The 23030-nt window shown below is 51.0% G+C and overlaps 1 protein-coding gene across 1 annotated transcript; it reads right to left on the bottom strand.

Moving 5' to 3' along the window:
- Positions 1-474: 474 nt before the first annotated feature.
- Positions 475-21201, bottom strand: LOC140393792 (ragulator complex protein LAMTOR5-like). Its single transcript, XM_072480229.1, has 4 exons — positions 21085-21201; positions 18048-18109; positions 8362-8479; positions 475-1318 (listed from the first exon to the last, which is right to left on the bottom strand). The coding sequence occupies exons 1-4, from the start codon at positions 21117-21119 to the stop codon at positions 1258-1260; spliced, it is 276 nt and encodes a 91-aa protein (XP_072336330.1). The 5' UTR covers positions 21120-21201; the 3' UTR covers positions 475-1257.
- Positions 21202-23030: the final 1829 nt, after the last annotated feature.

The raw sequence follows: 23030 nt of genomic DNA, 5'->3' as shown, positions 1-23030 counted from the left end.
CTTACTTTGAAGGAAGGTGTACTTAAAGATAACCATCTGAAACACTCTTTTTCCTTTTATTTATTATTTATAATATATAGGAGGGTGAGGGCACGTTAATGTGGGGGATTAAGAATTCAATGATTGTAACCAGTTACATTTACTGCACATTTCATTATAGTTCCTGTTATAAATAAAAAGCAATTGTATTTAAATTTACAAACCTGATGCCTGTAATTATTGGGTCGCTAAGGGCCAGAGACTTTGGGTATTTTTCTAAGAATTATTGGTTAATTCAATTGTGTTGAGTCTCTGGGTCAAGTGTAGCTGGAATTGACCGCGTACTAGCCCAGGGGGTTGTAATAGTGAACTTAAACACTAGCCAAGTTCCCCCACACAATCCTAGTGTCAACAGTCTATTCTGTTGTTTTGAAATGTGAAATGTTCAAAGCAAATTCATATCGCATTCCATTAAAAAAGGTGACAACTTGGAACTACAGCACAAGAGAAATTCTCCAACCTTTTAATAAAGTTAACAACATAAGAAGAGCAAGGAGAAACATTCATTTTTACATTTCACTCATTATCAAGGATCTCTGAAGCTCCATCAGTCTGGAGATTAACCATCGACAGCCCCCCCCCTAAAATTCTCGAGAACTTGGCCTCCGCACAAATAAATGCCTGAAGAAAACTACCATGATTCACAGGTAGAAGAGGATAGGTTCAGGCAGTGGAACAGACGTGATACCTTCAAAAGAGTGAGACAATAACTGCAAGAGTGGAGATTCCATATCGCTCGCCCTCAAGGGTAATAGGAGATGAGATGAACCCAGCAACTCAAACACCACATTGCTCCTTGGGATTTTTCTGATACTATACGGAATGTCGTTCTCTCGCTACACATTCCTGTCCCCATTTCCACACCAGTCCTAATTAATCCAGTCTAAATCCACTTTAGACAGAGGTTGGTGCATCTGGAATCTAAATTCACTCCAGCCTTGTTAATGTTACTTCAAGGCAGGCAGGGAAAATCACAGTTGGGAGTGAGTGAGGAATGGGAAGATACTGAGAAGTCCTCACTTTTGCTAATTCAGTTTGTGCTTAATTTCACACATATACAAATAAAATAGTTTTACTTTCTCGCCCAGCCCCAAAATGTCAATGCCTCAGACATTGAACATGTCCAGAAGCTGCCTTTTGAAGGCCTGAAACACCCCCAGCAGTGGCCAACATTAATAACAGTGTGTCGCAAATCACAGCTCGGCTCCTCAACATCCGTTAGACTGTCATCTTATGCACCGCAATGGTGATGCCTCCATGCTTCTGGATCATGATATTCCTGCAGAGAGGGTAATACGACAGAATTAGCCATTATTGAAAAGGAGCTTTACCCACATGGTGGTCTCCTGTCTCAGATTGTCACCCGTACCTCACACCCTCACGTCTCACAGACATTCAGCATCCTACACATCAGTCTAGTCACTCGAGAGACTCAAGCCCATAATGCATGCTGATGCTCCCATTGCACTTCTGTGGCAGTGTTGCACTGTCAGATACCTCAGTTTTCAGAGGACGAATTGAGGTCTCATTTGCCCTCATAGGTCAATGTAAATGCGATGAGTCGGAGAGATCTCCAGGATGCCCTGGCGAATATTCACCCCTTAATCAACGTCACAGAAAAAGATTGCAGATCTGCATGTGGGATCTTGCTGTGCAGGTTGGCTGCAAAGCATGAAATTTTTTTTTTAAAAATAAAAATTTAGAGTACCCAATTCATTTTTTCCAATTAAGGCGCCGTGAGACAACAGTGCTAACCCACTGCACCACCGTGCTGCCCGGCTGCAAAGCATCTTGAGACATCCCCAGGATTATTTAAAAATTTTTTTAAAAATATATAAAGAGTACCCAATTATTTTTTTTGCCAATTAAGGGGCAATTTAGCGTGGCCAATCCACCTAACCTGCACATCTTTGGGTTGTGGAGGTGAAACCCACGCAGACATGGGGAGAGTGTGCAAACTCCACACGGACAGTGACCCAGGGCTGGGATTCGAACCCGGGTCCTCAGCGCCGCAGTCCCAGTGCTATCCACTGCACCACATGCCGCCCTATCCCCAGGATTATAAAAGACATTAGCGAAACTCAAGCTCTTATTTTCTTCTTGGTATCAGAATCACCGATCACTCTTCCTACTCTACCCATCCATTCACCACGTTCTTGCCCTTGAGGCCCAACTTCCTCTTTCTCACCACAACCCCATCAAAAATCTCTCATTCCTGATTTTGTTTTATTCTCTCCCCTTTCAAGGCTCATTATAAAACATTTTACACCACATGGGATGCCATTACAGATAAATCTTTTAAAGAGAGCTTTCAACTCCTTTCTCCTGAATGCCCACTTAGGATAGGATTCTCCAATCCAGGAAGTAACAGGCAGTGCACAGAAGCAAAGCTCCAGGTCTCTCTGGGGCACAGGGACGGCACCACCTGAAGAAGCCACATGGTAGCCGAGCCCAGTCGAACAATTGCAACCCTCGGGACCAGCCCTGTGACTCTGATCTTGGGTCAACCAGCCTGACTTTATCAACCCACAGTCAGGCCCTGTAATCTCTTCCTTGGGTCCCAAGGCTCAGCGCTCAACGCTCTTAGATCAGGCACCAACTGAAGCTCTCCCTATTCCACAAACATAACTCGAACGTGGATTGAATCCTTACAACACCCGTCACCCGTGCTCCCAGCCTGTCCTTAATCTTGTCCATGTCTAAATGTGGATCGGATTCAATTCATGTGGACCAAACCATGGTGGAGGAGGAACACAGGTGGTAGGGAAGAAGGGAGGAGGCAATCTGATGCAGGGCCCTTTATTCGGCCAACTATTCACTATGGGCCTGAGCTTGACTGCAACATGAAGAGTCCAGCATTTCAGGACAATAACCATTGACCAAGGTCACAGGGCAGCAATTGGTCAGGCTTCCTATAGAGAAACACCAGGGAGGGCACAGGAAAGTGAGCACTGCTCCCTCTGTAACACACTCAGCATTGGATGCATATTCCCATCCTGCCTACTAGCCCACCACCTGAGCCTTGCTCCTGGGGAATGGCATATTGCATGGCGTTAAAAATTGGGGGAAGTTAAGATTGAAAACCCCCCCAAAGTAAAACAGGGTGTTGATTGGAGGTATTGACATCTAGAGAAATGATGAGATGCAAACTCACCCATAGTGAAAAACAAGTTTTACATATGTGATTCAAGAAAACAATGGGATTATAGAGGTGGTAATTTCAAAGTGAAGTGATCAGGAAATAGACACATATCTGCCAAAAGCCAAATCCATAGGGTGAATATCAAAGGAAAAGAAGTAGCATTACTGTAGAACACTAAGGGGGAGAGACACAGCTAACATCAGACCTGCAGTAGTTGCTGTATTGTCTCCCGAATGAAGCAGCCATTTTCTGCATTCATTTCCAGAAGTGGCCCCCTTAACCTGGGTGTGTGGTACTTCCGGTTGCGGCTCTGCTGAGCTAAGTCGCACGTTTGGCAGCTCCCGCCAGAAATGGACTTTTCGGCTCTTTTTAGGTGCCCCAGTGGCATTTGTTCGACGGTTCCCAGTGTGGGAAAGGTGACAGTATAATTTCCCCGGCACTGTATGGATTGGACAAGGAGTGGAGCGGTGAAAAAAGTGGTTCTGGTGCAGCGAAAAGTGCGAGGGAGAAAAACCAGATGGCGGCGGGTGGAGACCAGGCAGCGTGGGCGCAAGAGCAGCAGGAGTTTCTCAAGCGCTGCTTCACGGAATTGAAAGCAGAGCTGCTGGAGCCGATGAAGGCTTCGATCGACAAGCTGATCGAGACCCAGAAGGCCAAGGGGCGGCGATACGGGAGGTGTGGCTGAAGGCCTCGGTGAATGAGGATGAGATATTGGGCCTGGCGGTGAAGGTGGAGGCGCTGCATAAGAAATGGCAGAAGTTCGAGGACATGGAGAATCGGTCGAGGAGAACCTGCGGATTCGGGGTCTCCCGGAGGGAGTGGAGTGGTTGGATGCTGGAGCATACGTGGTCGCCATGCTGAACACGTTGATGGGCGCGGGTGCCTTCCCGAGGCCCCTGGAGCTGGATGGGGCCCACCGAATCCTGGCGAGGAGCCCCAAGTCTAACGAGCCGTTGCAGGCGGTATTGGTGCGGTTCCACCGCTTGGTGGACAGGGAGTGTGTCCTAAGATGGGCAAAAAAGGAGCGGATCGCAGGTGGGAGAATGCAGAGGTCCGTATATATCAGGACTGGAGTGCGGAGGTGGCCAAGAAGAGGGCCGGGTACAATCGGGCTAAGGCGGTTCTGCATCGGAAGGGGGTGAAATTTGGGATGCTGCAGCCTGCGCGACTGTGGGTCACATTTAAGGACCGGCACCATTACTTTGAGACACTGGAGGAGGCGTGGACCTTTATCCAGGCCGAAAAGTCGGACACGGACTGAGGGTCAGTTGTGAGGGGATATCGCGGGGGGGTTACTGTGCTTTGGGGGATGTTCTGCTCTGTTCTGTACTGTTTCCTTGGGTGCTGGGTGGGGTAGGGTGAAATGGTTCGAAGTGGGAGTTTTGTGAGAGTGTGGGCGTCAGTGGTTGGAAAGACTGGGCCCCGTTGGGGCGCGGGGGGGGGGGGGGGGGGGGGGGGTGACGGGAGGCCCAAGGTGGGGGAGCTGGGATTAGGCCGCAAAAGGGAGCTGCGCCAGAGAGAGCGGGGCCGGTTTGATGGAAAGCGCAGGCTTTTTCCCGCGCGAGGGAAGGGGGCGTGGGGGAAGGGCGGTGTTGGGAGGAGCGCCCGCTGATGGACGGGGGGGGGGGGGGGGGGGGGGGGGGGAAGAGGAGAGACTACCACACTGGGGGGTTGATGGAGTGGCCGGGGTCAGCAGGAGTCAGCTGACTTACGGGAGTGCTATGGGGGGAGCAACGCAGCTAGGGGGGGGAACTAGCTGGGGGGGGGGGGGGGATTGGGTTGCTGCTGCATTGGCCAAAGGGGAGCTGGAGCTCGAGAGTCGGGGTGGGGGGTCTGCCGCTGGGGGGGAATGGAGAGTGTGGGAGGCACGGGCAAGTGGCTGGCCTAGAAAAGGGGATGGCTAATCGGCAGGGGGGGGCAGCCCTGATAACTTGGAATGTGAGAGGCTTGAACGGGCCGGTCAAGAGGGCCAGTGTGTTCGCGCACCTGAAGGGACTGAAGGCAGATGTGGTTATGCTCCAGGAGACGCATTTGAGGGTGGCAGACCAGGTTAGGCTGAGAAAGGGGTGGGTAGGGAAGGTTTTCCACCCGGGGTTGGACGCAAAGTCTCGAGTGGTGGCGATTTTGGTGGGGAAGCGGGTGTCGTTTGAGGTGCTGAACATCGTGGCAGACAATGGAGGTAGGTATGTGATGGCGAGTGGTAAGCTGCAGGGGGTGCGGGTGGCATTAGTGAATGTATATGCCCCGAATTGGGATGATGCCGGATTTATGGGGCGCATGTTGGGCTGGATTCCGGACCCGGAGGCAGGGAGCTTGATAATGGGGGGGACTTTAACACGGTACTGGATCCAGCATTGGACCGCTCCAGGTCCAGGACGGGTAAGAGGCCGGCAGCGGCCAAGGTGCTGAGGGGGTTTATGGACCAGATAGGAAGAGTGGACCCATGGAAGTTTGTCAGGCCGGGGGCCAGGGAATTTTCTTTTTTTCCCACGTCCATAAAGCCTACTCCCGGATAGACTTCTTCGTTATGAGCAGGGCATTAATCCGGAGGGTGGAGGACACGGAATATTCGGCCATAGCCCTCTCAGACCGTGCCCCGCATTGGGTGGAGCTGGAGCTAAGGGAGGAGAGGGACCAGCGCCCGCTGTGGCGCCTGGATGTGGGCTTGCTGGCGGATGAGGTGGTGAGCGGGCGGATCCGGGGGTGCATTGAAAGCTATCTAGAGGCTAACGATAATGGGGAGGTGCAGGAGGGGGTGGTCTGGGAGGCGCTGAAAGCGGTGATTAGGGGACAGCTAATCTCCACTAGGACAGTTTGGGGACTTTTCCGGGTATAAGCTCAACGTGGGGAAGAGTGAGCTCTTCGTGGTACACCCAGGGGACTAGGGAAGGGGGATAGACAAGCTTCCATTGAAGAGGGCGGAAAGGTGTTTTCAGTACCTGGGGATCCAGGTGGCCAGGAGCTGGGGGGCCCTACACAAGCTCAACTGGATGCGACTCGTGGAGCAGATGGGGGAGGATAATTTAAAAGGTGGGATATGCTGCCACTCTCCCTGGTGGGTAGGGTGCAGTCGGTGCTCCTGAGGTTCCTTTTTGTATTCCAGTGCCTTCCCATCCTGATCCCCAAGGCCTTTTTTAAGCGGGTCAGCAGGAGCATCATGGGATTTGTGTGGGCGAAAAAGACCCCAAGGGTGAGAAGGGTGTTTCTGGAACAGAGTAGGGACAGAGGAGGGTTAGCGTTGCCTAATCTGTGTGGGTACAACTGGGCTGCCATTGTGGCGATGATACGCAAGTGGGTAATGGAGGGGGAGGGGGCGGCGTGGAAGAGGCTGGAGATGGCGTCCTATGTGGGCACGAGTCTGAGAGCGCTGGTGACAGCACCGCTGCCGCTCCCGCCGACTAGGTACACCACGAGTCCGGTGGTGGCGGCGACTTTGAAAATTTGGAGGCAGTGGAGACGCCACAGGGGTGAGGTAGAGGCTTCAGTTTGGTCCCCGATCCGAGAGAACCATTGGTTCGTCCCGGGGAGAATGGATGGAGGGTTCCGGAGCTGGCACAGGGCAGGAATTAGAAGGATGGGGGACCTGTTTATAGATGGGAGTTTGCGAGCCTTGCGGCGGAGGAAAAATTTGGGCTTACCCCCGGAAATGTCTTCAGGTACATGCAAGTAAGGGCGTTTGTAAGATGGCAGCTGAGGGAGTTCCTGCTGTTTCCAGCACGTAGGATCCAGGATAGGGTGCTCTCGGGGGTGTGGGTTGGAGAAGGCACGATCTCGGCGATCTACCAGGAGATTCAGGAGGAGACCTCGGTGGAGGAGCTAAAGGGTAAATGGGAGGAGGAGCTTGGGGAGGAGATAAACGAGGGTACGTGGGCGGATGCCCTGGGTAGGGTTAATTCTTCCTCTTCTTGCGCCAGGCTTAGCCAGACACAATTTAAGGTTCTTCACAGAGCGCATATGACAGGGGCGAGGCTGAGCAGGTTCTTTGGGGTGGAAGACAGGTGTGTGAGGTACTCGGGGAGCCCAGCAAATCACACCCATATGTTCTGGGTGTGCCCAGCGCTGGATGGGTTTTGGAGGGGCGTTGCGAGGACGGTGTCTAAGGTGGTGAACACCCGGGTTAAGCCGAGCTAGGAGTTAGCACTATTTGGCGTATCGCATGAGCCGGGAGTGCAGGAGGCGAAGGTGGCCGGTATTCTGGTCTTTGCGTCCCTGGTAGCCCGGCGGAGGATTTTGCTACAATGGAAAGATGCGAGGCCCCCAAGCGTGGAAGCCTGGGTCAGCAACATGGCAGGAATCATTAAATTGGAGGGGGTAAAATTTGCCTTGAGCGGGTCTGTGCAAGGGTTCTTCAGACGGTGGCAACCGTTCCTAGACTTTCTCGTGGAGCGTTAGGAGGTGGTCAGCAGCAGCAGCAACCCAGGGGTCGAGTGTACTTTGTGTTTACTACTGTGTTTATTATTGCTTAATGGGAGGGTTGTATATTGGGGGAATTTGTGATGTAGTTGTAAGAGGTTTATTTATGTGTTCTTTGTTTTTCTTTTTTCTGTAAGGGGGGGTTTTGTTGAAAATATGTAAAAATTTGAATTAAAATATTTTTTTTAAAAACCTGGGTGTGTGGTAATTATTGGCTGGATTTAGCTCATAGTTACTTAAATACAGGATGTTGTTTGGGGAAAAGGGGTGTCTCCGAGTTCAGGTAACTTGGGTTTGGGGGCCAAGGGATAGTTTCATGTAAAAGTGTGTGCGTATAGTCATCAGTACAAAGTGTCATGGTGTATTACAATCTTGATGTATTATAGTCCTTCTTGTTGTGTGTTTTTGTCTTTCTTTTAAGTTAATAAATATTCTTTATTAATTGTTCATACCAAGACTGGACTGTTCCTCACTGGGTTGTACATCGTTCCTCACATTATACCAAAACAAATACACCGCTACGAACCGGTGGTCCAAGTTACCCTTCTGGGTAATGGGATAGCCCAGCTTTTAACATCAGCGTGGTTCAGAACAATGGGGCAACATGCTGCAGGCACACCAGTTGTAAGGGACAAAGCACAGCTAGGCTCTCGGGGGGCGGGGGGGGGGGGGGGGGGGGGGGGGGGGGCAAGATTCAGTTGCTTCAGAAACCAGTGACAGTAAGGAACCCAGCACAAATCCCCAAAGACAACAGTTTAAATGCTCACCCGCTGTCTGACTCCAGGCAAATTACTGGCACATCTGTCGGGTCAGAGGTCAGCTTTGCTGCTTGCTGTGCGAGAACAGACACCACGCCAGCGTGCTCATCAATCAGTGACCCACGACCTAGAGAACATGACATCCTCTTTAAAAGAAAACGGACTAGCACTTCCATCAAACCACATTCTGGCCCACATCCTAGCAAGTGACAGGGCATCCAGGGTACAGTCGCCAGGGAAGGAGACTGCATCAAGAGACTGTGAGACAGGCACCAGCGGCCTGGGTGATCAACAGTATGATTCATTCTCAGCCTGTGGCAATCGCTGACCATCTCTGATTGCCCTTAACCAAGTGACTTGCTCAGGCAATTCTGAAAGCAGATTCTGTTGGGATGGATTTAAACTAAATTGGCAGGGAGCTGGGATCCCTGGGATCCTGACAAGTCGTGCAGAGGGGAGGGAAGCGGAGATGGAATTAGAAGTTAAAATGCCAGCAAGTGAGACCGAAAGGCAGCTAGATAAGAAATGAGAGAGTCTAGCCTGACTAAATGGAATATATTTTAATGCCAGGAGCCTAAGGAATACAACAGATGAGCTGAGGGCACAAATAAGACCGTGGGAGTATGCTACAATGGCTATGACCAAGACTTGGCTGAAAGATGGGCAGGATTGGCAGCTCAATATTCCTGGTTATAGGGTATTCAGACGAGAGAGGAGGATAAAAGGATTGGGACAGGGGAGGGGGGTTGCAATATTGATCAAGGAATCAATTATGGAAATGAGGAGGGATTTCCTGGGAAGATTATCAAATGAGGCCAAATAGGTAGAAGTAAAAATCCCAAAAGGGGCAAACGCGATGGGCGTAATATTCGCAAACGAGCCCGGCAGGGGGAAGGCGCATCAACATTTTGGAGATTGTGGCCGTAATTCAGCTAGATTTAGGATAGTTATGGAAAAGGAAAAGCCAGGAATAAAAGTTCTTAAGGAAAATAATAAACGATTTGTCCCAAGTGGACTGGAAGCAGCTACTTTCAGATAAAACTGCCAGAGCAGTGGGAGGGCGCCATGGGTCAGATCATAAGAGTGCAGGGCGAATATATTCCCGTAAAGACAAAGGGTGGCCAAGACCAGAGAACCCTGGATGTGAACGGATATGAAAGTCAGGATTATGAAAAAAAAAAGAGAAGCTTATGGCAGATACGGAGGGCTCAATACAGCAAAGTATCGAGGAGTATGAAAAGAGTGGGGGGGGAACTTAAAAAGGAAATTCGGAAAGCTTAGAGGATGCATGAAAGATTTTTGGTGGGTAGAATGAAGGAAAATCCAAAGGATTTTAAAAAACCATATAAAGAGCAAGAGAATATCTAGGGAATAGTGCCAATTAGGGACTATGTAGGTAATGTGTGGGGACCAGGAAGATACGGGTACAGTTCTCAATGTCGGTCTTCACAATGTAAAAAGACATCCCAGGTGTAGATATCAGGATGCAGGACTGTGAAGTATTAGAGGAAATTAACGTAGAGAAAGAGAGAGGAGGTATTAGCAGGTTTAGCAGCCTTAAAAGTGGATAAATCTGCAGGCCTGAATGAGATGCATCTCAGGTTGTTGAGGGAGGCAAGGGGGAGATGTCAGAGGCGGTGGCAGCAATTTTCAAATCCTCAGGCCACAGCTGAGGAAGACTGCTAACATTGTCCTATTATTGGGCAGCACGGTAGCACTGTGGCTTCACAGCGCCAGGGTCCCAGGTTCGATTCTCCGCTGGGTCACTGTCTGTGCGGAGTCTGCACGTTTTCCCCGTGTCTGCGTGGGTTTCCTCCAGGTGCTCCTGTTTCCTCCCACAAGCCCTGAAAGTTTGCTCGTTAGGTGGATTGGCCATGATAACTTGCCCTTAGTGTCCAAAAAGGTTAGGGGGGGGTTACTGGGTTACGGAGATAAAGGGGATAGGGGGAGGCGTGGAGCTTAAGTAGGGTGTTCTTTCCAAGGGCCAGTGCAGACTTGATGGGCTGAATGGCCTGCTTCTGCACTGTAAATTCTATGATCACAGTACCTTCATTGCAGTGTTAATGCAAGTCTACTTGTGACAATAAAGATTATATTATGTATATTATAGCCAGGTTATACTGCATCTGCCATGTGTTTGCCCACTCACTCAACTTGGCTAAATCACCTTGAATCTTCCTCAATTCTGCCTAGTTTTATGCCGTCAACAAACTTGGTAATGTTACATTTGGTTTCCTCACCCAGGTCATTTCTATATATTGTGAACAGCTGCTGCCCAAGCACTGCTCCTTACGCTATCTCACTAGGTACTGCCTGCCACTCTAAAAATGACCCATTTATTCCCGTCTATCAACCAATTCTTGATCCTTTCCAATATATTACCCCCTATGCCATGTGCTTTAATTTTGCCCACTAACCTCTTATGAGGGACCTTATCAAAAGCCTTCTGAAAGTCCAAATACACCACATCAACTGGTTCTCCCTCATCTATCTGACTGCTGACATCTTCTAAAAACTCCAGCAGATTAGAAGAATAGTCTCCAGCAACCCCCCCCGACCCCCTTCTGATGTCCCACCCTTTTTACATTTGCCACCCTCCAATCTTTAGGAATTGGTCCAGAGCTTGTACAATTTTGGAAGATGGCCAATGTATCCAATATTTCCAGGGCCACTTCATTAAATACTCTGGGATGTAGATTATCAGGCTCTGGTGATTTGCCAGCCTTTAACCCCATTAATTTCCCCAGCACCATTTAATACTGATTTCCTTCAATTCCACCTTCTCACTAAACCCTTAGTTCTCTGACATTTCTGGGAGGTTAACTGTGTCCTCTTTTGTGAAAACCGAACCAAAGCATGTGTTCAATTCTTCTGCCATTTCTTTGTCCCCCATTATAATTTCCCTGGCATCTGACCTACATTTTTCTTTACTAATAATTTTCTCTTCATATATTTATAGAAACTTTTATGGTCAGTTTCTATGTTCCCTGCAGTTTTATTTTCATATTCTATTTTCCACCTTTTGATCAAATTTTTTGCACTTTTGCTGAATTCTAAAATGCTCCCAATCCTCAGGCTTGCTGCTTTTTCTGGCATTTGTTTCCTCTTTGGATTTATTATCCCAAATTACTTTTGTAAGCCCTTTCCTTTACTTTTGCGCCAGACAGGAGTGAATAATTGCTGGAATTCATGCACGCATTCTTTAAATAGGAAGCATTGCCTATCCACCATCAACCCTCTTAGTAATGTTCCTCTGTCCATCATTGCCAATTCGCACCTCATACCCTCAGTTCCCTTCATTTAGATTCAAGAAAGTAGTTTCAGATTAGAATACTTCACTCTCCAAGTAATGAAGAATTCTAACATATTATGGTCGCTCTTTCCCAAGCACAACACTCGTTTATTCATCCTTTCTCATTGCACAGTATCCAGTTCCGAATAGCCTGTTCTCAGGTTGGCTCCTGTGTATTGGTTTAAAAAGCATTACGTACGCTCTCCAGGAACAACAACTCCACTCTGCCATTGCTAGTCTGGTTTGCTCAATCTATATGTAAATTACAGTCACCCATGATTATAGTTGTACCCTTATTGCATGCATCTGACTTCTTTTTTAATAGCTTCCCTCACATCTCCACTACTATTTGTGGGCCTTTGGACAACCACCAAAAATGATTTCTGCCCCTTGGTGTTTCTCATCTACACCCAAACAGATTCACATTAATATTTTCCCAAGCAACAACTTTCCTCATACATCGATTTTCACCTTTCCAATGCTACCCCACCTTCTCAAATAATAAATACCCCTGGATATTCACTTCCATGCTTGGTAAAGCCGCAGCCATGTCTCTGTAACTGCACTTTTGTCATAGCCATTTATATCTATTTGCGCTGTTAATTCATCTGCCTTATGGTGCTGGTGGTAATCCTGAGATTACTACCTTTCAGTTGTACTTTTTAAATTTGTGCGCTAACTCCTTACATTCTGCTTGTAAGATCCCATCCATTTTTCTCACATATATCCTTGCTCCCGATATGCACCACGACCACTAGCTGTTCACCCTCCCTTCAGAATTCCCTGTATCTGCTTCGAGACATCCTTGACCCTGGCACTCGGGAGGCAATACACCACCCTGGAGTCTCTTTTGCAGCTGCAAAAGCACCAGTCTGTTCCCCTTGCGATTGAATCCCCCATCACTATAGCCCTGCCGTTGATCTTCCTCTCTCGAGCAGCAATGCCACCCATTGAATCTTTTGAGGTAGTAACTGGGGGGGGGGGGGGTTGTTGAGGGCAATGCAATTGATGTGGTCGATATGGATATGAGCAAGCTGTTTGATAAGGTCCCTCATGATAGACTGGTCGAGAAATTAAGAGCTAATGGGATCCAAGGCAAAATTCCACAATGGATCCAAAATTGGCTGAGGGGCAGGAAGCAGGGGGAGGCTTGAGAGAAGTTTTTTCCCACTGAGGAGCTGGGCCCCTTCTATTTGTGGTGGACATTAATGATTTGGACTTATGATCAAAAAGTTTGTGGATGACATGGATAATGGTGGGGTGGTAAACAGTGAGGAAGATAGTCGCAGACTGCAGGAGGATATCAATGGACTGGTCAGGTGGGTGGAGCAGTGGAAAGTGGAATTCGACCTGGAAACATGCAAGGTAATGCACTTGAGGTGGGCTAACAAGGCACGATTACACCGTGAATGGTGGGATCCTGGAAAGTACTGAAAATCAAAGGGAGTTGGGGGGGTCTGAGCTATGAGGAAAGGTTGAATAGGCTGGGGCTGTTTTCCTTGGAGAAGCAAAGAATAAGAGGGGACCTGATAGAGGTGTAGAAGATTATGTGGGACATGAGAGGGTGGACCAGGAAGGCACTTTTTCCATTAGTAGAGGGGTCAATAACCAGGGGGGCAAGATTTAAGGTTAAGAAGTAGAAGGCTAAGAGGAGAAACTTCCTCATTCAAGGGGTGGTGGGAGTCTGGAACTCTGCCTGAAAGGATGGTTGAGTCAGAAACTCTCATAAGAGTTTGTTTTAGATAATCACTTATGAAATGAAATGAAAATCGCTTATTGTCACAAATAGGCTTCAAATGAAGTTACTGTGAAAAGCCCCTAGTCGCCACATTCCGGCGCCTGTTCGGGGAGGCTGTTACGGGAATCGAACCGTGCTGCTGGCCTGCCTTGGTCTGCTTTCAAAGCCAGCGATTTAGCCCTGTGCTGCCATAATCTCCAGGGCTATGGGCCAAGTGCTGCAAAATGGGATTAATATAGTCAGATCTTTGTTGACCAGCGTGGGCACGATGGGCCGAATGGCCTCTTTCAATGGTGTAAACATCTATGGAGGCATTTAAGATTCAACTGCATTGCTGTAGGAACGGAGTCAGATATTGGCCCAGACTGTGTAAAGATGGCCGGCTCTCTTTCCAAAGGGGCCATTAAGGACGACAATGGGATGGCGACACGGCCTTGACAACCTTCTCATTCCAGGAACCAATCTAGTGAACCCTCACTGCACTGCCCCCAATGCAAGTTTATCCTTTCTTAAATATGGAGAACCGAAACTGCCTGAAGTATTCCAGACATGTTCTCACTAAAGTCCTGTACAACTGTAGCAAGACTTTCCTATTTTCATCACTCTGTTACTCCTTTTCTCCACAATTATTGATAAACCGAAAAAGTAAAGTGAGCATTGGTCCCTTAGAGGGCGAGGCTGGGGAACTAATAATAGGAAACAAGAAAATGACAGAAGCCTTTTTGTGTTTTCTCAATGAGGACACAAAAAAACCACGAATACTTGAAAATTGATAGATAAAAGAAAGGAACTTAAAACAATCACTCAGGAAAAGGTACTGAGAAAACTACTCTGACTAAAAGCTGACATGTCCCCTGGACCTGATGGCCTGTGTCCTATGGTCTTAAAATAAGTGGCTGCAGAGAGAGTAGATCCATGGGTTAGAATCTTTCAAAATTCCGTAGATTCTGGAAGGAAAATCGCAAATTCAAGGGGGGGGCAGGGGAGACCCAAAAAGCAGGAAACTATAGGCTAGTTAAGTCTAAAGTCTATCATTGGGAAAATGCTAGACTTCATTATTGGGGTGGCAACAGAAGGACGTTTAGAAAATCACACCATAATCAGGCACCGTCAACATGGTTTTGTGAAAGGAAAATCGTGAAAGAGTTCATTGAGGAATAAGAAGGTGGATAAAGGGGAACCTGTTGGTGTGATAGACTCAGATTTCCAAAAGGCATTCGATAGGAAACCACATCAAACGTTACCGCACAAAATAGGAGCTCTTGGGGTAGGGCTAAGATATTAACGCAGAGCACTGGTTAGCCATTCGGAAGCAGAGAGTAGGGATAAGAGGGTCACTTTCAGGTTCACAAACTGTCACAAGCCGAGTGCCACACAGGTGGGTGGTGGGGACTCCGTAATTTACGATCTATATTAATGACTTGGATGACGGGACTGAATATGTAGGGCTGCTGCATTTGTTGATAAGAAAGTTGGTCAGAATGTGATGAGGATATAGAGTATATGATGGGATTTCGACAGGTTAAGCAAGTGGGCAGAAATTTGGCAGATGTTATATAATGTTGGAAAATATGAACTTGTCCACGCTGGCATGTAAAAGAGAAAAGCAGCAAATTATTTAAATGGTGAGGGATTGCACAGCTCTGAGGTACAGAGGGATCAGGGTGTCCTAGTGCATGAATCACAAGAGGTTAGTTTGCAGATACAGCAAATGTAATGTTGGTGCTTCTTGCAAGGGGAATGGAATATGTAGGGGTGTTTTCTTGCAGGTACAAGGTCTTAGTTAGATGGTATCTGGAATATTGTACAGTTTTGGTCTTAAGGTAGGATTGCTTTAGAAGCAGTTCAGGGAAGGTTCACTTGACCGATTCCTGGGATGTTACCTTATGAGGAAAGGTTGGGCAGGCTGGGCCTATGTACATTGGAGTTCAGAAGAATGAGAGATGATCTCATTGAAACATACAAGATCCTGAGGGGGCTTGACAGAGTGGATGCTGAGAGGATGTTTCACCCTGTGGGAGGGACTAGAATGAGGGGATATGGCAGGGGAGTAGGCCTAGATAGGCTGCTCTTTTGGAGGGCAGGTGCAGGCTCAATGGGCCGAATGGCCACCTTCTGCACTGTAGGGATTCTATGGACTACTCTCGCTCCTAAAACTTCTATTCTTGTGTTGGATGCTCCAATTCCCCTTGCTCTGAAGGCCAACAAGGCACAATACTTGTATGCTAACTTTGTTCCTTAACGGGTCCTGTCCTTCTGAACATCAGCATTTATTATGCCTCCAAAAAAAACATTTTTATTACTACCAAAGTGAATACCTCCCCCTTCCCCACATTACACTCCATGTGTCAACTTGACGCCCACTCACGTAACACATCTATATCTTTGCGTCCTGCATTCCCACTTAACGTTTTAAAATTAATTTACAGGATGTGGATGTCACTGGCTATTTGAGTGTTTATTGCCCTTCAGAAGGTGCTGGTGAGCTGCCTTCTTGAGCTGCGGCAGTCCTGAGGTGTAGGTACACCCAGTGTTGTTAGCGATGGAGTTTCAAGATTTTGACCCAGCGACAGTAAAGGAATGGCGATATATTTCCAAGTCAGGATGGTGAGTGCCTTGGAGGGGAACCTCCAGGTGTTGGTGTTCCTATGTGTCTGCTGCCTTTTTCCTTCAATATGGTAGCAGCTGTGGATATGGAAGGTGCTGCCTAAAGAACCCTGGTGAGTTTCTGGACTGCATTTGGGAAATGGTACACGCTGCTGTTATTGTGCATCGGTGGTGGAGGGATTGAATGTTTAAGTTGGTGGATGGAGTGTTGATCAAGCAGACTGTTTTATCCTGGATGGTGTTGAGTGTTGTTGGAGCTGCACTCATCCAGGCAAGTGCCGGATATTCCATTAACTCCTGATTTGTGTCTTGCAGACGGTGCACAGCCTTTGGGAAGTCAGGTGAGATACTTAGAGCAGGATTCCTAGTCTCGGACATGCTCGTGTAGCCACAGTTTTTATATGGCTAGTCCAGTTCAGGGGCGGAATTCTCCCCCCCCCCCCCCCCCACCAGGTGGGAGAATCGCCCGGGCGCCTTGTGAGTCCCGCAACGCCGTCCCGGCTGGAATGGCCTCCAATGCCGGAGTGAAACACTCCGATTTTCACTCCGGCGTCGGGACTTAGTCTCCCGATGGGAGAATTGCGCCCTAGTTTTTGATCAATGGTAACACCCCAAAGTGTTGACAGTGGGGTTTTTGGCAATGGTAATGGCATTGAATGTCAAAGGGAGATGGTTGGATTCTCTCATGTTGGAGATGGTCATTGCTTGGCACTTGTGTGGTGCGAATGTAACTTGCCACTTGTCAGCCTAAACCTGGTTATTGTCCAGGTCTTGCTGCATATGGACATGGACTGCTTCAGTATGAGGCGTCATGAATGGTGCTGAACATTAGCGAACATCCCCACTTTTGACATTATGATGGAAGGAAGATCATTGCTGAAGCAGCTGAAGACGCCACCGAGGAATTCCTGCAGTAATGTTTTGGAACTGAGGTGATTGACCTCCACCCACCACAACCATCCTCCTTTGCTCCCAGGACTCCCAACCAACATAGCGATTTCCTCCTGAGTTCCATAGACTCCAGTTTTGCAAGGGCTCCTTGATGCCACACTCGGTCTAATGCTGCCTTGATGTCAAGGACAGTCATTCTCACCTCTTTCATTCAGCTCTTATGTTTAATTGGCCAGGCTGAATTTGTCCTTTTTATGTACATAACACATTTGGGCAATTTTCCGCACTGTCAGATAGATGCCAGTGTTGTAGCTGTACTGGAACAGCTTGGCTAGGGGAGGAGAAAGTTCTGGAGTACAAGTCTTCAATTCTATTGTCGGAATATTGTTAGGACTCAGCCTTTGTCGTATCCAGTGCTTACAGCTGTTTCTCAATATCATGTAGAGTGAATCAAAGTGCCTGAGGACTGGCATCTGTGATGCTGGGCTCCTCCGGAGGAAGCCACGATGGTCAAAATTGTTGCGAATGTTTCAGTCTTATCCATAAATTCCCTGCAGTGCATCAACTCTGCACCAACTCTCTGAAAGAGCAGTCCACCCAGGCCCACTCCCCTACCCTAGCCTCGCAACCCCATGCACTGATCATGGCCAATCCATCCACCCTACACATCTTTGGACTGATCTATGGCACTGAGTACTCCCACATTATTGGGGATGGGGATATTTGTGAAGACTCATCCTCACCATTCATGATCCGTTGGCTGTGGGATCACTTAGCCCTGTCTATTACTTGCTGCTTCTGCTGTTTGGCACACAAGCAGCCCCGTATTGCAGCTTCACCAGTTTAACACCTCATCTTTAGGTGTTGCTCCTGGCATAACCTCCCACGAGGTGAGATTGTGGTTGAGTACAATTCTGCTGCTGCGGATGTCCCTCAATGCCTTGATGTTAATGAGTTAATAGATCTGTGCAAAGTCTATCCCTTCCAGCATGGTGGTGGTACCACACAACACAATGGAGGATGTCGTCAATGTGAGGACAGCACTTTGGATGCATCTGTGGCTGGCAGATCAGGTTTGGGAGGGGGAAAGACGTAATTCTGGGGCCGACGCTACGCGGTTCACACAATCATTGTGACGGCAGCAACTGGTCACAGCAGAATACTCACAGCCAAGGTTCAGGCCCTGTTCATCAGCACAGAGCACGCCAATAATGGCAGGATTCTTCATCCTGTGGGAACAAAGGAGACAGATCAACAATGACAACCGACACGGACAGGACTGTGGGAGGAGGGAGGAACACAAAGAGAATATGTCCCCCGAATTTCCCCTCTTTAACCCCAATGCTTCCCTCCTTCTGCACCAACAGCAGCCCAAGCGTTAACTCCCCCGTTTCTTCCTCTCTCCACCCCGCCAATGGTCTCCCTCCATCCTCCCCCTCACGCTTTCCTCTCCCCCCTCCTTCCCCCTCACGCTCTTTCCTCTCCCCGCCCCCTCTCCACCGCTCTCTCTCACTCCCCCCTCCCTCTCCCTCCCTCAACCCCTCTCCCCCATCTCCCTCCCCCATTCCACCCTCCCCCCCTTTCCCTCCCTCCCTCCCTCTCTCTCCCTCCCTCCCTCCCCCCTCTCCCTCCCTCCCTCCCCCCTCTCCCTCCCTCCCTCCCCCCTCTCCCTCCCTCCCTCCCCCCTCTCTCTCTCTCCCTCCCCCCTCTCTCTCTCTCCCTCCCCCCTCTCTCTCTCTCCCTCCCCCCCTCTCTCTCTCTCCCTCCCCCCTCTCTCTCTCTCCCTCCCTCCCCCCCTCTCTCTCTCTCCCTCCCCTCTCTCTCTCTCCCTCCCCCTCTCTCTCTCTCTCTCTCTCCCTCTCCCTCCCCCTCTCTCTCTCTCTCTCCCTCCCCCTCTCTCTCTCTCCCTCCCCCCTCTCTCTCTCTCCCCCTCTCTCTCTCTCTCCTCCCCCCTCTCTCTCTCTCCCTCCCCCCTCTCTCTCTCTCTCTCCCTCCCCCCTCTCTCACACACCCCACCCCCCTCACACTCCTCCCTCCCCCCTCTCTCTCTCTCCCCTCCCCCCCCCTCTCCTCCCCCCCCCCTCTCACTCTCCCCCACCCCTCTCTCTCTCCCCCTCCCCCTCTCCTCACCCCCTCCCCCCTCTCTCTCCCCCTCCCCCCTCTCTCTCCCCCTCCCCCCTCTCTCTCCCCCTCCCCTCTCTCTCCCCCTCCCCCCTCTCTCTCTCCCCCCCCCCCTCCCCCCTCCCCTCTCTCTCACCCCCCCCCCCTCTCCTCTCTCACTCCCCCCCCCCTCTCCTCTCTCTCTCCCCCCCCCTCTCCTCTCTCCCCCCTGCTCTCTCTCTCTCCACCCCCCCCTCTCCTCTCCTCTCTCCCCCCCTCTCCTCCTCTCTCCCCCCCTCTCCTCTCTCTCTCCCCCCCTCTCCTCTCTCTCTCCCCCCTCTCCTCTCTCCCTCCCCCCCACTCCTCACACCCACCCCCCACCCTCACCTCACCCCCCCCTCCCACTCACTCTCCCCCCCTCTCCACTCTCTCTCCCCCCCTCTCCTCTCTCTCCCCCCCCCTCTCCTCTCTCTCTCCCCCTCCTCTCCTCTCTCTCTCCCCCTCCTCTCTCTCTCCCCCCCTCTCCTCTCTCCCCCCCCTCTCCTCTCTCCCCCCCACCTCCTCTCTCCCCCCTCCTCCTCTCTCCCCCCTCTCCTCTCTCTCTCCCCCTCTCCTCTCTCTCTCTCCCCCTCCTCCTCTCTCCCCTCTCCTCTCTCTCTCCCCCCCTCTCCTCTCTCTCCCCCCCTCTCCTCTCTCTCCCCCTCTCCTCTCTCTCCCCCTCTCCTCTCTCTCCCCCTCTCCTCTCTCTCCCCCCTCTCCTCTCTCTCTCTCCCCCCCTCTCCTCTCTCTCTCTCCCCCCCTCTCCTCTCTCTCTCTCCCCCCCTCTCCTCTCTCTCTCCCTCCCCCCTCTCCTCTCTCTCTCCCCCCTCTCTCTCCCCCTCCCCCCCCTCTCTCTCTCCCTCCCCCCCTCCCCCCTGCCCTCTCTCTCTCCCCCCCCTCTCCTCTCTCTCTCCCCCCCCTCTCCTCTCTCCCCCCTGCTCTCTCTCTCCCCCCCTCTCCTCTCCTCTCTCCCCCCCCTCTCCTCTCTCTCTCCCCCCCTCTCCTCTCTCTCTCCCCCCCCTCTCCTCTCTCTCTCCCCCTCCTCCTCTCTCTCCCCCCTCCTCCTCTCTCCCCCCCTCCTCCTCTCTCCCCCCCTCTCCTCTCTCTCTCCCCCTCTCCTCTCTCTCTCTCCCCCCCCCTCCTCCTCTCTCCCCTCTCCTCTCTCTCTCCCCCCCTCTCCTCTCTCTCCCCCTCTCCTCTCTCTCCCCCTCTCCTCTCTCTCCCCCTCTCCTCTCTCTCTCTCCCCCCTCTCCTCTCTCTCCCCCTCTCCTCTCTCTCTCTCCCCCCTCTCCTCTCTCTCCCCCTCTCCTCTCTCTCCCCCCCCCTCTCCTCTCTCTCTCTCCCCCCCTCTCCTCTCTCTCTCTCCCCCCCTCTCCTCTCTCTCCCCCCTCTCCTCTCTCTCTCTCCCCCCCCCTCTCCTCTCTCTCCCCCCCCTCTCCTCTCTCTCTCTCCCCCCCCTCTCCTCTCTCTCCCCCCCCCTCTCCTCTCTCTCTCTCCCCCCCCTCTCCTCTCTCTCTCTCCCCCCCCCTCTCCTCTCTCCCCCCCCCTCTCCTCTCTCTCTCTCCCCCCCCCTCTCCTCTCTCTCTCCCCCCCCCCTCTCCTCTCTCTCTCTCTCCCCCCCCTCTCCTCTCTCTCTCCCCCCCCTCTCCTCTCTCTCTCCCCCCCTCTCCTCTCTCTCTCCCCCCCCCTCTCCTCTCTCTCTCCCCCCCCTCTCCTCTCTCTCTCCCCCCCCCCTCTCCTCTCTCTCTCCCCCCCCCTCTCCTCTCTCCCCCCCCCTCTCCTCTCTCCCCCCCCTCTCCTCTCTCTCTCTCCCCCCCCTCTCCTCTCTCTCTCTCCCCCCCCTCTCCTCTCTCTCTCTCCCCCCCCTCTCCTCTCTCTCTCCCCCCCCCTCTCCTCTCTCTCTCTCCCCCCCCCCTCTCCTCTCTCTCTCTCCCCCCCCCCTCTCCTCTCTCTCTCTCTCTCCCCCTCGCCTCTCTCTATCTCTCCCCTCCTCTTTTTCTTTCTTTCTTTCTTTTTCTCTCTCTCCCCCTCTCCTCTCCTCTCCTCTCCTCTCTCTTTCTCTCACGTTTCCCTCAGTTGAGTTTCCAAAACCGCCTCCATTCTCTGCTCAACATCCGGGCTCTCGCGACTTCTGATCACATGATTCACGGCTCCTTGTCACATGACGAGACAGTGACCAATCGGAGCGGGGGACTGACGGCGCAAATACAGAAGCTGCTCCGTCTTCCTCCACCCTCTCTACCCCCCCCCTCCCGCTCTATCCACACCTCCCCCTCCCTATCCCTCCTCCCAACCTCCCCATTCCCTCCCTATCACCCTCCAACCTATTCCCTCCCTATCCCCTCATGCCTATTCCCCTGTCCTAACCCCACCCTATCCCCTCTGCACTCATTATTCCCCATCCCTCTCCCCATTCCCTCCTTCCCATTCGCTCCTCCCCATTCCCTTCCTATGCACCACCTGCCTATCCCCCTCTTCCTATTACCCCTCCTCCCTACACCCTCCCTATTCCCCTTCCCAATTTCCTGATTATGTCCCTCCTTATCACTCTCCTCCCCCTATGCTATTCCCTAACTACCCCCTCCCCATTTCATCTCCCTATCCCCCTCCTCCCCTTCCCCATTCCTTAATCCCCTCCTCCTCCCACCCACATTCCCCTCCCTATCTCTTGCCCTCTGCCCTCCCCTGCCCTGTCCTTCCCTATCCCCCTCCTCCGCCCTTCCCGCTCCCTATCCCTCTCCTCCCCCTCTCCTATTAATCCTCCTCCCCCTCCCCTTCCCCTATTCCCCTTCTCCCCTTACCCATTCCCTCCCTATCCCCCTGCTTCCCCCCATTTGCCTCCCCATCCCTCCCTAGTCCCCTCTGGAACACTCAGCATTTTACCAAGCTCAGCACATTCCCAATCTCTCTCTGACATCAGAGTCTGGCCCCGAGGCTCCTCAATCCAATTTCAGCCCTGAGTTCCTGCAGGCCTCCACTCTCAGACTGCACTCAGGGGTATTTGAAAGTAAGGGACAGCACAGCAGAGGCTACTGTTGTCCCCAGACCTGTTACTTGTCTCCTACCACATGGTTCTGTGGACAGGGAGAATTTTTTTTCAATCTGAGAATTATTTTTCAATCTGAGACAATCGGATATTGGGTCGCACAGACTGCTGGTTCACAGGCAAATGCTGGATTTTCACTGAAAATACTCAGACCCAATAAAACAAACATTACCTTCAAATCTGCGCTGGAGTCACCTCCCTTTACAATGCAGAAATTACTCCGCAGTAATTTGCTTTAATTCGCTGCCACATCTTTTCCAGGAAGCCTATCCTATTGAAATCCTGCTCATCTCTCCGACAGGATTTCCATTCATCAGTTTCACTTTGTTCACCTTCATTGCTTTCCATTTCCCTCGTGGTGTTCGACAAGGTGTTTACCAAAACTCGCTTTGAATCTCCACCTATGGCTGACCCTCTATCCAGGCCTACTGTTCCACCCCCCACAACAGTATAAATCTGATCCTATTTCTGCAGCTTCGACAAAGAGTTGTGGTGATATGCCTAAGGGCTATATCATAGATGGATGGTGCGTGACCTCCAACCAGCAGGCGGCGGTACAGACACACCATGCGGTCTCGAGACCAAAGTCATGAGACCAGTGACTCGGAAATAGATTACAGCATCCGCAAGTAATTTGCTTTTATCCCCCTTACAGCAAGGTCCATCATTATGTAAACTTTGCTCTGGATGAGGACAGCCAGGCTCAGAGGCTCACGGCCTTCTCGGCTATCTCTGGGTGCCCAAGAGTGCAGGGTGCAATAATCTGCACCAATGTGTCTATACAGATTCCCTGACATCAACCTTGATGTTCATCAATCACAAGGGTTTCCCTTCCATCAACGTGCAGTTGGTGTGTGACCATCGAAAGCACATCCGGCACCTGTGTGCGTCATTCCCTGGGAGTTGCCATGACTCCTACAATCTCAATTGTTCCCAGGTGCCTGGGATCGTCAAGCGGCCAGAAC

Source organism: Scyliorhinus torazame, chromosome 17, assembly GCF_047496885.1.
Source record: "Scyliorhinus torazame isolate Kashiwa2021f chromosome 17, sScyTor2.1, whole genome shotgun sequence".
In the NCBI taxonomy this organism is placed as follows: Eukaryota; Metazoa; Chordata; class Chondrichthyes; order Carcharhiniformes; family Scyliorhinidae; genus Scyliorhinus; species Scyliorhinus torazame.
The sequence above is the reverse complement of the archived record's forward strand: the minus strand, read 5'-3'. Positions and strand labels throughout refer to the sequence as shown.

What these genes read in the sequence shown, in the direction of transcription:
- LOC140393792 (XM_072480229.1), bottom strand. Translation starts at nt 21,119, where the DNA reads ATGGAGGCGGTTTTGGAAACTCAACTGAGGGAAAC. An exon ending in ACAGGGCCTGAACCTTGGCT is followed by an intron (nt 8,480 to 18,047) that starts GTGAGTATTCTG and finishes CATGTTCTCTAG; the next exon opens with GTCGTGGGTCACTGATTGAT. An exon ending in TGCCTGGAGTCAGACAGCGG is followed by an intron (nt 1,319 to 8,361) that starts GTGAGCATTTAA and finishes CCCTCTCTGCAG; the next exon opens with GAATATCATGATCCAGAAGC.